At 35.5% G+C, this 17,496-nt stretch overlaps 1 protein-coding gene across 1 annotated transcript; it reads right to left on the reverse strand.

The window, feature by feature from the left end:
* Positions 1-15,410: 15,410 nt before the first annotated feature.
* LOC142633543 (berberine bridge enzyme-like 4) lies at positions 15,411-17,018 on the reverse strand. The gene has a single exon (XM_075807783.1). The coding sequence runs from the start codon at positions 17,016-17,018 to the stop codon at positions 15,411-15,413; it is 1,608 nt and encodes a 535-aa protein (XP_075663898.1).
* Positions 17,019-17,496: the final 478 nt, after the last annotated feature.

Here is a 17,496-nt window from a genome sequence, read left to right on the forward strand (position 1 = left end):
GCATCATCAGTTGGCGCCGTTTATGGGAATAGTATTTTTTTTCGTTCGATTATTTGTTTTCAGTGACTAGCCTTTCCCAGATAAAAGGCTGAATGGTTCGGACAAGATCAAAGGCTACCAGCCCAGGCCATTAGGAGAGTAGGGATGCTTCTAGCAATCCCCACCGCGATCGTCAGTCAGCGCCTATCATGCAACCGCCTTCCGTTTAACATATACAGTCCATGGCTGCCGCTATGGCGGAATTAACCTGTCAGAACCAAGAGTTGAATAGAGAGATTAATTTAAGGAGGTAGCAACACGAAAGGCATGCAGAAGGGCAAGCCCAGAGTCATGAGGGTAGAGGAGAAAACATTGAGTCCGAGAATCAGTCAAGGGGTACTGCTTCAAAAAAAGTGCCACACTTGGAGATGGAGATGGAGATGGACCAGATGAGAAAAGCTATAGATTAAATGAAGGAGAATATAAGACGGGCGAACCCCGTGGATGACTTAGTTCACCGGATGGACTCCCCTTTCACGGCTTCCATCAATAGTCACCCCCTACCTCCGAAATTCAAAATGGCTTCCTTGGATTCATATGATGGAAATCGAGACCCGTGTGATCACATCACTACCTTTAAGACCACCATGCACCTTCAAGGGGTCCGGACGAGATTATGTACAGAGCATTCCCTACCACACTTAAGGGACCAGCGCGAGTGTGGTTTAACAAAATACCCCCAAACTCTATGGGCTCATTTGAGGAGTTGAGTAAGTTGTTCGTCAATAATTTTATTGGAGGGCAATGCCATAAGCGTTCCTCTTCTAGTTTGCTAACTATAGAGCAAGGGGAAAATGAGAGTTTACAGTCCTTCATTACCCGGTTCAATAGAGAAACCTTAACGGTGGATGAAATGGACGACAAGTTGTTATTAGCCGCCTTCCATAATGGGGTCAACTCTGACTTGTTCATTCATAAGCTCTACAAGCAGGAACCACAAACTATGGCTGAACTTGTCCATTTGGCCCAAAATTTCATGAATGCTGAGGACGCAATCATAGCCAAGAAAAGGAAGAGAGCAGAGCGTTCAAAAGCGGGTCACTCGCGTCATCCAGATCAAGGTCCTCGTCCAAAAAAGGCTCGAACAAAAGAGAAAAAGGATGGTAAGAAGGCAAGTTCCTCAATGAGAAATCAATAATACACTCCCCTGAATATGCCACTAGAGCAAGTGCTATGCAAATCAAGGACGATCCGTCCTTGAAGGGGTCAGAGAAAATGAAAGGAGATCCTAACAAGCGCAATAGGAACAAGTATTGCCGCTTTCACAAAGACCATGGCTACGACACGGACGAGTGTTTTGATTTAAAGCAACATATAGAGAATCTTATTAGGCAAGGGAATTTGAGGAATTTCCTTGGACGAGACTAGAAAGACGAGAAGCTGAAGGCCAAGGTGGAAAAGTCATCACGACCCCTACTTGGAGAAATAAGAGCTATTATAGGAGGAACCTTGGCAGCTCAGTCGTCCAAATCAAGGAAGACATACTTCAAGGTGGTGCAAAATGTCCAGTTGTCTAGACAATCTCCCAGGACGAGGGAAGCTGACGAGCAAGCCATTACATTCACGGATGAGGATGCTAAAAGAGCTCACCACCCCCACAACGACGTGATCGTTATTACCTTGCTCATTGCCGATTATATGACCAAGAGGGTGTTGGTAGACAATGGCAGCTTGGTGAACATTCTGTATTACCTCGCTTTACAAAAAATGAGGCTAGGATGAGATTAACTCCGACGAGTGAATTCGTCATTGGTGGGATTTGAAGGAATGGAGGTGCAGCCTGTGGGCACCATTACATTACCCGTGGTGGTTGGAATGCACCCGTAACAAATAACCAAAGAGGTAAACGTCCTTGTTGTTGATTGTTCATCATCATATAATGTTATTATTGGAAGGCCTACTTTGAATAGTTGGAAGGAGGTAACCTCTACCTACCATTTGTCTGTCAAATTTTCGACCGAGCATGGAGTGGGTCAAGTACAAGGGGATCAGTTAGCCGCCAGAGAGTTCTACTTAGCCATGTTGGCGATGGACAAGCACGTGCAGACAATGAGCATAGACGAAAGAAGGACTATAGCAGAACCCACTAAGGTGTTAGAAGATGTCCCTTTAGACGAGAGCAGACCCGAGAAGTTCACTAGAATTGGGACGAGCATGGAAAAAGAGGCAAAGCATACTCTGGTCCAGTTTTTGAAGAAAAGCCTTGATGTCTTTGCATGGAGTCATAAGAAAATGTCGGGTATTGATCCAAGTGTCATTACTCATCATCTAAATGTATGTCCCTACTCCAAACCAGTGCGTCAAAAGAAGAGGGTTTTTGCTCCTATGCGAGACAATGCCATCAAAGAAGAAGTCTAGAAGTTGATTACCATAGAGTTCATATGAGAAGTTTATTATCCAGACTGGTTGGCAAATGTAGTCATGGTAAAGAAGGCTAGCGGAAAGTGGTGAATGTGCATGAAATTTACTGACTTAAACAAGGCTTGCCCCAATGACAGTTATCCATTGCCACACATTGACCAACTAGTGGACTCGACAGCAGGTCACAGACTGCTGAGTTTCATGGACGCCTTTTCAGGCTACAACCAAATAAAGATGGACGAGACAGATCAAGAAAAGACTTCCTTCATTACTAGCCAAGGGTTATTTTGTTACAAGGTAATGCCTTTTGGTTTAATGAACGTGGGGACAACTTACCAAAGACTGGTTAACCACATGTTTCGTCCTCAAATCGGACGAAATGTGGAGGTTTATGTAGATGATATGCTAGTAAAGAGTCTGGATGAGGAGAAGCATTTGGACGACTTTCAAGAAACCTTTGACACACTTCGGTGATATAACATGAAATTAAATCCAAGCAAGTGTGCTTTTGGGGTGTCGTCAGGGAAGTTTTTAGGGTTCATGTTTTCACATAGAGGAATTGAGGCGAATCCTGACAAAATCCAGGCGATACTAAATATGGAACCGCCGAAGAACATCAGAGAAGTCCAATCTCTTACCGGATGAGTTGCTGCCCTTAACAGGTTTGTTTCAAAAGCTACTGACAAATGTTTACCATTTTTTAAAGTCCTTAGGAAGGCGTTTGAGTGGACGGACGAGTGTCAGAAGGCCTTCCAAGATCTGAAGGCTTACCTCACAACGGTACCGTTGCTGAGCCCGTCTGTACCTGGTGAGGAATTGTATTTGTATTTGGCAGTGTCCCCGCATGCTGTGAGCTCAGAAATAGTTAGAGAAGAAAGACAGGTTCAGAAACAGGTTTACTATACGAGTCGGACACTAAAAGGAGCAGAAGAACGATATTCGATGATGGAGAAGCTAGCCTTTGCTTTGATCACGGCTTCTAGAAAGCTGAGACATTATTTTCAAGCTCATGTTATCAATGTCCTAACGGATCATCCCCTAAAGAAGGCCATGAACAAATTGGAAGCCGCAGGACGACTGATCCAATGGGCAGTGGAACTAAGTGAGTTTGATGTTAGATATCAACCAAGGAGTGTGATAAAGGCACAAATGTTGGGAGATTTTATTGCAGAGTTCACTCCCAGTCAGGTTGAGCTAGATGAAGGGTCTCAAAGGTGGAAATCATTTGGGAGCAAGATCGCTAGTTCATAAAGTCGTCCGTGCAGGCTACTACTGGCCTACAATTCAAGCAGATGCTAAGGCTTACATCAAGGTGTGTGACCAGTGCTAGTGCTATAGCAATGTCCCTATACAACCATCAGAGTACCAGACTCCAATGATGGCCCCATGGCCCTTTGCATAATGGGGATTGGATATCCTAGGTCCTTTTTCCCTTGGAACCAGAAAAATGAAATTTTTGGTAGTAGGGATTGACTACTTTACCAAGTGGGTGGAGGCCAAACCTCTTGCAAAAATTACTCAGCAAAATGTTAAGAATTTTGTTTGGAAGAATATTCTATGTAAGTTCGGAGTTCCTAGGGTACTAATATCTGATAATGGACGACAGTTTGACAACACACCTTTCAGGGACTTTTGTGAACAGTTTGGAATAAAAAATCACTATTCCTCACCCTCTCACCCACAGGCGAATGAACAAGCAGAAGTAGTAAACCGATCCCTGTTGAAAATCATTAAGACTTGGCTCGAAGAGGCAAAGGGGATATGACCAGATGAGTTGCTAGGTGTTCTTTGGGCATATAGGACGACTATGAGGACCTCGACAGGAGAAACCCCCTTGATCACTCAATGGTTAGCCATATGAACTTGTGGGTAGGGAATGCTCTGCACAAAACCTCGTCCGGAACCCCTTGAAGGTGCATGGTGGTCTTGAAGGTAGCGATGTGATCACATGGGTCTCAATTTCCATCATATGAATCCAAGGAAGACATTTTGAATATCGGAGGTAGGGGTGACTATTGATGGAAGCCGTGAAAGGGGAGTCCGTTTAGTGAACTAAGTCATCCATGAGGTTCGCTCGTCTCATAGTCTCCTTCATTTCATCCATAGCTTTTCTCATCTGGTCCATCTCCCTCTCCAAGTGTGGCACTCTTCTTGAAGCAGTACCCCTTGATTGATTCTCGGACTCAATGTTTTCTTCTCTACCCTCATGACTTTGGGCTTGTCCTTCCGCATGCCTTTCGTGTTGCTGCCTCCTTAAATTAATCTCTCTATTCAACTTTTGGTTTTGACGGGTTAATTCCGCCATAGCGGCAGCTATGGATTGTATATGTTGAACGGAAGACGGTTGCGTGACAGGCGGTGACTGATGATCGCGGTGGGGATTGCTAGAAGTATCCCTACTCTACTAATGGCCTGGGCTGGTAGTCCTTGATCTTGTCCGAACCATTCAGCCTTTTGTCTGGGAAAGGCTAATCACTGAAAACAAATAATCGAACGAAAAGAACACTGTTCCCACAAACGGCGCCAACCGATGATGTGAAAAAAATCAGTAGGTTGGATGCTTTGGATTTCAAAGGTGTGGTGATTGTTTTGATGGCCTAAAAAAGAAAGAATAATGATCAAAGGTGACCGAGGTCACCGGCCAAGAACCCTCCGATGCGAAAGTTAGTTTTTCTCTCTTAAATTTTGGAGTTCCAACTTTTTAGGAAATGTCAAAACGTACCTTTGTCTGGTCTGAATGGGCGTTTATATAGTGCACCCTAGAAATGATTATTAGACTTGTAATCTCCCCTATATTTGAGGAGGTTTAAGGGTTTAGGGATAACTTCCACAACCGTTTGGGAGTTACATTTTTTCATATAATTGTCACTGGAAGTTATGCATGTTATAAGGAGTTGTAGTACTAAACCAGGAATTTTTCTAAGTGTCAAGGGCTCGTTTAGGGATCTTCTTGACGAGCATACCTTGCTTCCAGGGAAGGTCGCCCTTCTATGGACGACCTTCTTCAGGAAGATCTTCCTTACATGGACGACCTTCCTACCTGGGGTGCATCTTCTATAGGCAAGCCTCTTCCTACACGGACGAGCTTGTCACAAACAAGATTTTTACAACGTTCGCTTTCCCATCCTTGTCCTGGACGCCCGTCATGGATGACATTAGAGTTGGTGTATTTTATCATACCCCATCATTATATTTACGAGATAACCCTAAAAATATTATCACACACAACGCGCGGGTCTGCAACTAGTATATATAAAGGCAGAGACCTCATGCGGGAGTGCAAGAGGTCTTGCCAAGTGGCACTCTAATTTTGCATTTAGCATTTTCTTACCTCTTTCATTATGTTTTTTTTACTGTTGCCCAAAAGTTTACATTAACTTATTTTACTGTTATCTCATTAGTCTCTCATTAATTGTCTAACTTATACCACGCATTTTCTCATTTCTTTTTGTCTTTTACTATACCCATTGATAAAGTGTGTTTTCACCTCGTCAGTTTGTTTCTTGTCAGTATGATGGACGACCTGGGAATCTTGTGTAAGAGAAAATACTAAGTAGATAATGCCACCGGTTTGTGGCCTGCCAAGGACCTTTCGATGCTTAAATTAGTTTAAAATCTTTTGAAATAAGTAATCTGTAAAGAAATTTGTGTGTGTGTTCAACATGAATCACTTACTTGTCTCTCATGACTTTATATAGCCTTTGTGTAAGTAAATATCTAATCTGTTGGCCTCTGTTTACGTTGTACTTGAGCCGGAGGATTTATGGCTCAAGAATGACCACTTAATCCCTTCCCTTTAACGTTCGTAACGGCCATTAAATGCACATAATTGGACGGTGGTAATGGCTCTGCGTTCATTCATCATTTGGTCATTAAATGTTGTCGGGAATTAATGTGCTTACGCTCGTCTATACTTTTACTCATCATTAACTTGGACGGTTTGCAATATGGACAAGCATTTTATCACTATTCATCAATTATGGTTGAGTTGGAGGGTTAGATGGCTCATTTAATAGCCATTTAACTTCCTCATTCAATGTCTTGTAATGGCTATATAATGGCCAGCTTGAGGTAGTTGTAATAGCTGTGAGCTAGTGGCTAGAAATGTTGCATGTCCATTACACTTGTGCCATTTAAGTGAGGAATTTATATCTAAGCATTAATTATGGACAACCATTTTACACTACTCGTTACCCATAATTTTAATATTTTTTTAAAAAAATTAAGGACTAATATTAATAACTAACCAGATAAGGCCCTAGAGAGAGATAGAGAGACAAAAACTATTGCGGATTGTTAAATAAACGTATTGTTTTACTACATATTACTAAAATAAAAGACCTAAAATTAACAAAATATTTGAAAGAGAGAGAAAGGGAAATCTAAGTGGCCACTGCCTTTGTCATATTGGCCTCCCACCACCATCGAGACACCAAAATTCCAGTGGATTTTTTTTATATTATTTTTTTATAATTAAATTAGGGGCTTAAATATGATTTAGGTTTGGGTAATTTTGTTGGATAATTTTTGTTTTGGTATATAAGTAGAGAGAATATTTGGTACACAATGTAAAACCATATTCTACTATGTTTTTAAATCATCTATAAGACAAATGCATACACACTTGCCCACACCATGTCTTAATGTTGCACTATCAATAAGTGGAAGACAGTGAAAGAGTTGGACATACCTTCATTTCATAGTATGAAATATGTAAACATAAACACAAATTAGTTGATTTTTATGAGCCTGTTACTCTTTTGCATTTATTTTTGGTTTCATGATCTTAAAAAAAAAAAAAAAATTTACCTTGAAAATGCTATAAATATGCAGAGAAACTACTAAAATAATTTTTAATATCTCAAAATGTATATGTTTCTTTATTCTAATTTAGCTTACTTTTTATTTATAATATATGTATAACACTATTCAAAACTATCTTATATAAAATATTACCAAATTGTCTGTGCATTGCACATGCAACTTACTAGTTGAATAAGAATGCAAGAGAGAGTGATTGATATAACAAAATTGAGCTCAAACTTATAGCATAAGCTTTTAAGTTAAGTTGTATCCTAATATATTATAGTAAACCCTCAATTGGTGTACCTCCAACTTGTTATCATAACTATCCCATTGTTGAAAATACATGCACTGCTTCTCCACCGCCTGAGACTGAGGAATCTAACTGGCATTCAGATAGCACCACTTCTTCCGACTTGTCCTTGTACACCACCACACCAAACGGCTAATGAATGGTTATTAGTTCTTTGACCAAAACCTAGGTACTGAATGCAAGGGCTGAGAATGAAAGTAAAAAACTAGAGAAGAAAAAGGATTGCTCCAAATAGAAGGAACCAGCAATGTTCGGATTGTATATAAAAACCTGCATAGATTTAAGCTAGCCTTAAAAATGTTTTAACATGGAATTTTGGTAGTCTATTTTGAGGGTTTCAGTAGGCAAGAAAGTATTGGGCTTTTTTGGATCCTAGTTGTGTTTGATTTAGATTATGACTTGACCTGAAATAAAATTGCTACGTTTTTTAATGGGAGATTTTCTGAGGCTTAGTTTATGGAGTGGAGGCTTAGGTCGATAGCCCATTATGAATCCTGTGCATAGGATAGAAAAACTATTGTGTCATTTTTTATAGAGAAAACTGTATTGCCGTATTTTGTAATTTTCCTTATGAATAGTGAAATCCATGCAACTCTTTGGATATAGGCAAATTGCCGAATCTGCACGTAAATATTGTCTTGTGTGATTTTTTTTTTCTTTAGTGCATATTTTTCTCTATTTTTGCATCTCATATATCTGAGAATTTCGTGTTTATTCCCTTTAGAAAGAGATCAAAAGTAACACAAAAATGAAGTATTTCAGTTTCAAGAGTAGATTTAGATTATACACGTAAGGGAGGAAAAAACTGATGCTAACTCATCTATAAGAAGAGCTGTGGATTCTATTTACGTAACAAAGGTACAAGAATCAGTGACTAAAGCTTAAAACCAGACTATGATTGAATAAAAAAAAATAAAAAAAAGGAAGAAAAAGAACTAATAAGATGAGAAATGCGAAAAGGACTTTCAGATGCTTATATAATGATCAAGGAGTGAAAATCGTTGATAAATAGCAGGTAAATTAAAAGATATGGTTATTGAGTTCTACCAAAGGTTGTTGGGAAGTTGGTTTTAGGATCCAATCATTGCTCAATCTGGCCTAGATCAAACAATATAGTTTACTATTCTAGCTAAGAAAATAATTTACTACAAAAAGATGCGACTCGTATGGAAATCAAGGAAACTATTTTTTCATTGAAAAGGTTCAAGACTCCTGATGGACATACGTTCCATCCTTAGAAAAGCTGTGGTTCATTAAGAAGTTATTGCAGCAGTTATATCCTATTTATATTTCTCTATAGGCAGGCTACTTTGGGGAAGTTGATACCACAGTATCACATTGGTTTATAGAGTTTGTAATCCCTAAGAAATGACGATCGACTTTATACCAATTTCATGTTTCAACATGATTTAAAATTTAATTACAAAGATCTTAGCCAAATGGTTGAATAATTGCTCAACTGATCTCATAAGCCTAACCTATACAGCTTTTATAATAGGAAGAAGCGTAGCTGAGAATGAACTTCTTGCTCTAGAGCTAATGAACAATTATCGCAGGATCTTTGGCCTTGCTAGATGCACCCTGATAGTACACAATGAAAGCATATGATTTTGTAAAAATAGTGGCTTCTCTCTGATTTGTGCCACTCTTATTGGCTTTCCTAATAGATTTGTAGCATGAACAAGGTACTGCAACACTTCTCCCAGGTTCTCTTGCAATACATAGAAGTTTAGTGGGTATTTCAAGGGGGAAAAAAAGGAATAATACAAGGAGATCCTTTATATCCTTATTTGTTTGATGAATTCATGAAAGTATTTTCAAGAATGTTGAAGAAACTTGCTATGAAAGAAAGGAGATTTAAGTTTCAAACCAGGTGTGAGATTAAATCTAACTCATTTGAACATTTGGATGGCTAAATGATCTTCATTGCTACTTACTCACAATCCATTAGAATAGTTTAAAGAATGTCAGGAGTTTCATGAGATTTCTGGCCTCTTAATAAATCTCAGCAAGAATGAAGTGTTCTTTGCTAGGATGTCACAAGAAACCAAACATTTAGATCCACTCTATCTTGCATTTCAAGGAGGGTAGGTTGTTAGTAAAGTTAGTTTAATAAACTTTGTCAAATAGAGTCTAACACGCAAGATTCATTTCAACCTATTTAAATGAGCGTCATTTTATCAATTTACCCTTCAAGAATTTGGTGATATGGAACTTGGACAACTATTAACCAATTTATTAAATGAATTTGGACTTCCAATTTTATTTTTTATGAAGGAAAACAATTAACTTTTGTTTGTTATTATTTTTAAATTGATGGTTGTAATCTATATATATATATATATCTAAAAGTTGAAACGTAATGTGTAATGTTACTGCGCTTTTGTCACATCAGCAACCTATTTTCAACATTTTCTCTCCCGTTTTTAATTATTTTTCTCCTTATTAATTTCTCACTTTACAATTACACATTCTTCAACATTTACTTACTTTTACCTTTTTATTTCCCACTACTCTATACTTTAACCTAACAATTTTTCCATCCCTTTATCTTCCTTTTATTTTAGCTCTTCTTCCTTCTATTTTTTTTTTTACTATAAAAATTTGTTATTTTTTCTTCCATTCAATCCATATTTTTCTCACATAAAAAGGTGAATGCTCTCTCTCTCTCTCTCTCTCTCTCTCTCTCTCTCTATATATATATATTCTTTCTCTTAATGGATTTTTAATTATTTATTACACCTCTAATTTAGATTGATGAATTTTTATGTTTAACTCTACTTTAGGTTGATATGATTTGGTTATATCTTTTTTTTTTTCTTTTTTATATAATTTTGTTTGTTTGTTTGTTTGTTACATGTTATCATATGAAATTATAGAATGATTTAATGTTATTCTAATACATATCATGACTTGGATAATTTGGTATTTACAACTATACATTTTTTTTTAATATTCTTCTATTCATCTTCTTTTATATAATTTTGTTATTTGTCTCACATTCTCTTCCAAAAAAATGTGAATATTTTCTCTCTCTCTCTCTCTCTCTCTCTCTCTCTCTCTCTCTCTTTTATTAATTCTTTCTTGCAACTCTACTTTAGATTGATGAATTTTTTTTTTTTTGTGTCTCTACTTTTGGATTGATACACTTTGGTGGTGTGTTTTTTGAGTTATATAGAAGTGAGAATTTGAGTTTATATCAAAATACAATCTACATGATTATGTATTTGAATGTATCTATAAATTATTTGAATAATATCAATTGTAAATTTGTGATGAGATTTGGTTATCATGATAATCTTCTTAAGAGAATGAGAAATTCAAATAATTAATTTTGGAATTTTAAAATTTTAGTTGTAGAAAAAAAAAACCATAACAAACTATACAAAAGTTTGAATAATGTAGATCACTGGAAAAAAGAATAGTATTTCTATCTTTTATCACCAAAAAAGGAATAATATCAATCAAATTAATGCACCTAAGTTTTTCAAAAAAAAAAAAAAAACTCAAAATAATAGAATGATATATTTAAAGAGATGGAGAGATGAAAATAATTTTAGAAATAATATCTCCAATACGTTTTGGAGAAAAATCATACATTATACCACGTTACAAAATAGTTGTATATTTCCACGCATTGCGTGGGTCTGTGACTAGTTTGAGCTTTTGTTTCGAATGTAGCTATATTTTATACATACTATAAATTAAGAAAATTACTATATATATATATATATATATATATATATATATATATCTGTTAACTTGACTTATTAATCTAATGGGTTGTGTCAACCTTAACATAACCTATTTATTAAACATTATACAAGTCATATCGTGAAACTTGCTTGATGAACATGTTGTATTAGGGTTGAGAGATCCCAACATAATTAATAAATGAATAATTTTTGTATTGACCTATATAGTTGACTAATTATGAGTCGACAAAATACAAATATGACACGTGAACACAAATTTCCTCCCCTAAAGAGAGAGAGTCATGAATACCTTGGAAGAGAGCACGCTTGGGTTGCTAAAGAGGTACAAAATTTGTTCTATTCATAATCCATGACTGCTTGGTATAATGATTTTTTAATCAAGAGAATATTTTTAATTGATATTGTTTATATAAACTCAAATTAGTAAATAATAGAGAATATGATTTTAAATAGAATATAATGGAGGAAAATAATATATATGGTTGACCCTAACTGTTCAGTTGAGGATCCATAGTTGACCTCTAAAAAAGTACTTGGATGTTCTAGGACAAAGTTTATATTAAGATATTAATAAGGAACACAAGGTATTGGTAAGAAGTGTAATAACCTATAGATAGCCTAGTTTGAAGAATTATAAGAGGAGAGGGAAGGCTGGTTCTAGTGCTAAAACATTAATTTTGGATGTTTCAAATGGGGGAGAGCTCTTGGGACATTTCTTTGTAAGTCTAAGTCAAATTAAGTCTTTTTATTTTTAAATTTTTATTGGATCGGTTTTATTTAAGTAAGGGCAATTTGCTAAATTTCAAATTTCTTGAATGGATTATTCTTGGTTGTACAAGTGATGAACTATTACTTTTAAAAACATAGTTTTATACATGAATATGTTAAACATAAACTTGTAATACATAAAAGAAATTAAATATATATATATATATATATGTGTTATTTTCATTCCATGTACGTAATGTTGTTTTACTAAGGTATACACATAAAATGACAAAATGTAGAGACCTCCAAAATTTGAGCTACAAAATATTTGTTGAAATCTAAAATGTAAAAAATGAAAATTTCAAATAAAAGGAAAAACCAAATGAAAGGCAGAGTATAGATATTTTACTAATTCCTACATATAAATTTAAAAAGAAAATGAAAAAACCAAGGTTATGGTGTTTGTGCTTCAAAATTCAAAAACTATTTAAGCTAATGAAATACCAATTGTTATATGCATATTTGGTTGATACATTGTTGTTATATATTCATTTATTTCCCTTAAGTATTCTTAATATGTGTTTTTAAATAAGTTGGTGAAAAACTTTTCACTTACAATTTACTAAACATATAAGTAACAATATTTGTTTAAGGTGAATATTATTTTCATACTAATTTTGATTCTCAAACTTCTACCTTTCTCGTATTATAGATAAAAATTACAATCAGTAGAGTTGAGGATTGTGATCACATAATTGAGATTTCAGATATTTGAATATTAGTTAACAATTGCATTGCATATATGTGCTGGGATCTAAATCAAGTTTTAATAATGTGTATTAACATTTTCTTGGAGGATCTTGTCACATTGTCCTATGTTTCTTGAGATGTGAGGTCAATGATTAAATCTAACATTGTTTTTTTTTTTTTTTTTTTGCTATTGATTTACCTCAAAACAAATATTTTTATCATATTGGTTAATAATGTTGAATTTTGTTTTTGGAACAAGCAATATACTTGTTCAAATGCTGTCTACATAGAAAATTTTTTCCTTAAAGTTTTTTGCTTACATTGCTTGCCTAACACTATTGTCTCGAATCGAGGTGCTAAATTTATGAGATATATAGTTTTTGAAGAATTTATGGAGGATATTGAATACAAAGCTTAAGTTTTCATCATCTAGACAACTAATTGAGTGTTGAGTTTTTTAAAAAAAGTATATCATGGCATAAATGTGATTAAAAAGCAGTTTTTAATGAATAATTGATTTTGAAAATTTCTAGCCATATCTACATATGTAAACCGCCGAAAACTACATGATATCAAATGGACACAAAGTTTATGAAAATAATATTTTCTTTTTTGATTAAATAATGATAATACATCTACCCCACTTTTACCTCAAAAACTATTCTTCTACTGGACTTAAAAAAAAAAAAAAAAAAAAAAAGAAGAAAGCTAGAAAAGTTGATTGGCCACACTGACTAAGGTTAATAGTCACGGTGAAAATTGTCAAAACTAATTGAAAACCATTTCATTGAAAGATATGAAAAAATTTGTCCAAGTTAGATTGGTTAAACTACGTGTAATACTTGTACTCAGGGGCGGAGGGAAGGGGGGGCGAGGGGGGGCAGGTGCCCCCCTGAACTTTTAATTTTTTTTTTACTGATAATGATAATGTATTGAACTGAAATGTCTTATTTACCCCCTACACAAAAGACAAAAAGCTTTTCTATTTATTGGGAACAAACAGCTACATGATTCAGAACTCAACAGCCTTAACTAATAGAACTCTAAAACTACTATAACTTTAATATAAAACTATTGGTCCCACTTAGTAATGATTAAAAGAAAAAAAAAAAAAAAAACCTACTGCTAATGCTATATGCCAATACGGAATAGGAATCATACCAGCCTAATACTAATAGAACTTTTTTGTTTTTTATTGGGGTACTAATACTATACTAATAGAACTCTGGAAAAAAAAAAAGTGTATATCTAATACAGTATAAAGCACGCCTCCCATAAAAAAAAAAAAAGTTCTTTAGATTTTTTTTTTAAAATTAAGTAAGGGGAGAATAATTAATTTTTTCATAATTTGTAATTTTGTTAATATAATAAGGGTAAATTTAATAATTTATTTGGTTCAGCACTTCTAAACTCTGCCCTCCCTCAAAATCTCTCCAATTTTGGAGAATTAAAAATGAGGGGTTAGAACTCATCCAAACCCTCCCAAATCCCTCCCCCTTCTTTCTTAAAAAATATCCAAATAAGGTAATTTAACTTACTCTCCCTCTCTCTACTCTACTTCCTTGTACTCACCTTCCATCCAAACAAGTTATTAGAGTTTCTGTTCAATTTTTAAAAGCATTTAAGCAGAGTTTTTAAAAGCATTCAAGTCATTGAGTCACATTTAAATATTCACAGGTATATTGCATACTCTTAATATTCATATTTAAATTTTTTAAGATTAGTTTTTTACTTTTAATTTTATCTTTTAATCTTGCCCCTCCTGACCTAAATTCCTGGCTCCACCACTGCTTGTACTAGTGGGATTGTGACCATGTGTACATGTGTAGGAGGAGGGGCAATGTGTGGAGTTGCAACCAATCATTGGGATTTTTTAAAATGTGATTGGTCACCTAAGTTTATGTGATTTAATGTAAATTCCAGTTTTAAAGGTCCTAGAATCATTTAAATTAGATTATGTCAACTCATGTCATGAATTAGAAACATAGATTTAGCGGTCTAGTTATGCATGGGAAGGTGTTAGGCACTCCCTGATGCTTGACCAATATAGTTGATACCTAATTTTGATTATCGCTTTTTAATGTTGTGCAATGCAATAATAATAAAAGAAGATAATTGGCTAGTATTGGGGGCATATCACATGTGGTCAATGATATGCATACTCTAAGATTGATACTTAAGGAGTGATATTAATGGTTTCAGTCTAGGTAAAAGAAAAATAGATTTTGATTTTGAAAATTCTAACATTAAGATGCACTCAAAACATTGACGAAGTTCGAATGGGTTGTGTTGGCCTTAACATGACCTGTTTATTAAACATGTTATGCAAGTCATATTGTTATACTTGCTTGATGAACATGTTGAGTTAGAGTTGAGGGATTCTGACATAATTAATAAATGTATCATGTCTGTATTGATCTATATTGTTAAATACTTATGAGTTAACAAGATATGAACATGATACGTGAACACAAATTTCCTCCCCTAAACAGAGCGAGAAATGAATACCTTGAAAGGGAACACGCCTAGGTTGCTAAGGAGGTACAAAATTTGTTCTAATTAGAACGCATGATTGTGTGGTATATTAATAATTGTTTAATCAAGAGAATATTTTAATTGAGCTGACCCCAAGGTTTTGGGAACCAAATAGAATTCATGAGCAAACTAACAATAATCACCAACTAATGGTGGGTATTATTAAGTTTTGATCCCTTCTTTTTCTACTTGTAATTCGGAAGAGGTGGAATACTTTGTTCATTTTTGAAGAAATTAGTTGGGTCTACCATAGTTTTCACACGAACCAATCTCTCGAAATTACCCTTGAAATACTTATCTCCATAAACTTTAGCTTTATCAAAGCTTGTATAATTATCTGAATTGGCACCAATATCAAGGTCCCTGTAGCAGAAGAATGCCTCCCTTGGAGACTTGGAGACATATGGAGTCATCGCATCATGTAAGGCTTTTGATAAATTTAAATTTTTGTTGGTGACGTCAATTCCGTCCTCCTGCCAGGAGAAACCGTATTGAATCAAAAATAAGTTTCCAGCTCGATGTGGGAATGGTGTCTCTGATTCAGAAATCTTATTCATTCTTCCACCATAAGGATTCCATTGCATAAATCCAAGCCCTCCTTTGATCATTAGCTTCCATATGGATTCCAACGCCTTTTTTGGAATGACTTTTTTTACATAGTCAGACCTACTCTTGTAATATCCCACAGGCTGCTTTGTCCTTTGTAGTAAAACATTTATGGATGTTCCAATAGGATGGTCAGCCCAGAATACTGTAGATTCAACCCAACTCATCTCTTTGCACTCATTTTTTTGTAGGCCTAGTTGTGGAAAGCTCTCATTCAACAACGAAAGTAGTCCCTGTGTTTTGCCTAGGAAGAGGCCAATAAATGCAATTACTACTGTCTTCTTTCCCTCTTGGGAGTCGTTGCTTGCATTGAACACTTGGGTCATCACTCTTATGAATAAGTCTTCAGGTAGTTTGTGACCAATATGTTGCCACTGATAAGCAATATCCGTTGCACCTTGTTCCAGGGTTCTATTAACATGGAATACTGTCACGATAGCCGGAACACGAACCAACTTGATCTTCCATGAAAGAATAACCCCAAAGCTTGCTCCGCCACCTCCTCTAATGGCCCAAAACAGATCTTCACCCATAGACTTTCTATCAAGGATTATGCCGTTGACATTGACAATTTGTGCATCAATGATATTATCCACTGAAAGACCATATTTTCTCATCATGTTTCCATACCCACCTCCGGAAAAGTGTCCGCCTGTGCCAACGCTAAGACCAACCGCAGCAGGGAATCCATGTTCCTTGCTTTTCTCTGCGATTCTGTAATAAACTTCACCAACCGTTGCACCAGCCTGAACCCAGGCGGTCTCATCTGCCAAATTTATATTGATGGATCTTAGATTGAACATGTCAAGAATAACAAAGGGCACATATGAGACGTATGACAGGCCCTCAAAGTCATGGCCACCACTTCGTATTCTAATCTGCAAGCCTTCATTCTTTGCACATAGAACAGTACCTTGGACATGGGATTCATGCATGGCTGTTACAATTGCCAAAGGTTTTGGGGTTGTAGGTGTTGTAAATTGTTTGGTTCTTATATATGACAGCAAAACAGATTGAAAAGAGGAATTTTTGGGAGTGTAAATGGCTTGAAAGATTGGGTTGGAAGGCTGTGAATAGTTTGAAAGACACTGGATGAAATTGTCAATAGCAGGCCTTGAGGTTGCGCATGAATCTAAAAGCACAAGGACACAGAAATTTAAGAGTAGTGTAGAGCTTGAAAGCTTCATCTTTTGTGGACTGTTTTTCTTCTATGGACTGCTCACTTGTAAATGATTCTGTGTATTTATAGGGAAATCAAGCACTGAAAAATTAATTTTTGGCGCACACTCTATTCCGGCACTAAATTTATCAATTCAATCAAATACATAGCAAAGTTCAATGAAATGTCATTTTCTCTATAAAAAAAATATCTTGTAATGATAGTTATTAATAGAAATTTCATATTAATGATAGCTATTAATAGAGATTTATTTAGATTATGTTTGTATATAAAATATAAAATATGAAATTAATAATTATGATACTTATTAATAGGTACAGTAACTCTTAGGTACTCTTGGAACACAGAGAATAACGATTTCTCTCACATTTATGGTGGGGTCCAGTATAACAGAGGTGGTGACCCTCATATTCCTCTTTCTCTCTCTTTCAAATGTTTTGTTAGTCTAAGGTTATTTATTTTGGTAATATATAGTGAAATAGTTC

Source organism: Castanea sativa, chromosome 5, assembly GCF_040712315.1.
Source record: "Castanea sativa cultivar Marrone di Chiusa Pesio chromosome 5, ASM4071231v1".
Lineage (NCBI taxonomy): Eukaryota > Viridiplantae > Streptophyta > Magnoliopsida > Fagales > Fagaceae > Castanea > Castanea sativa.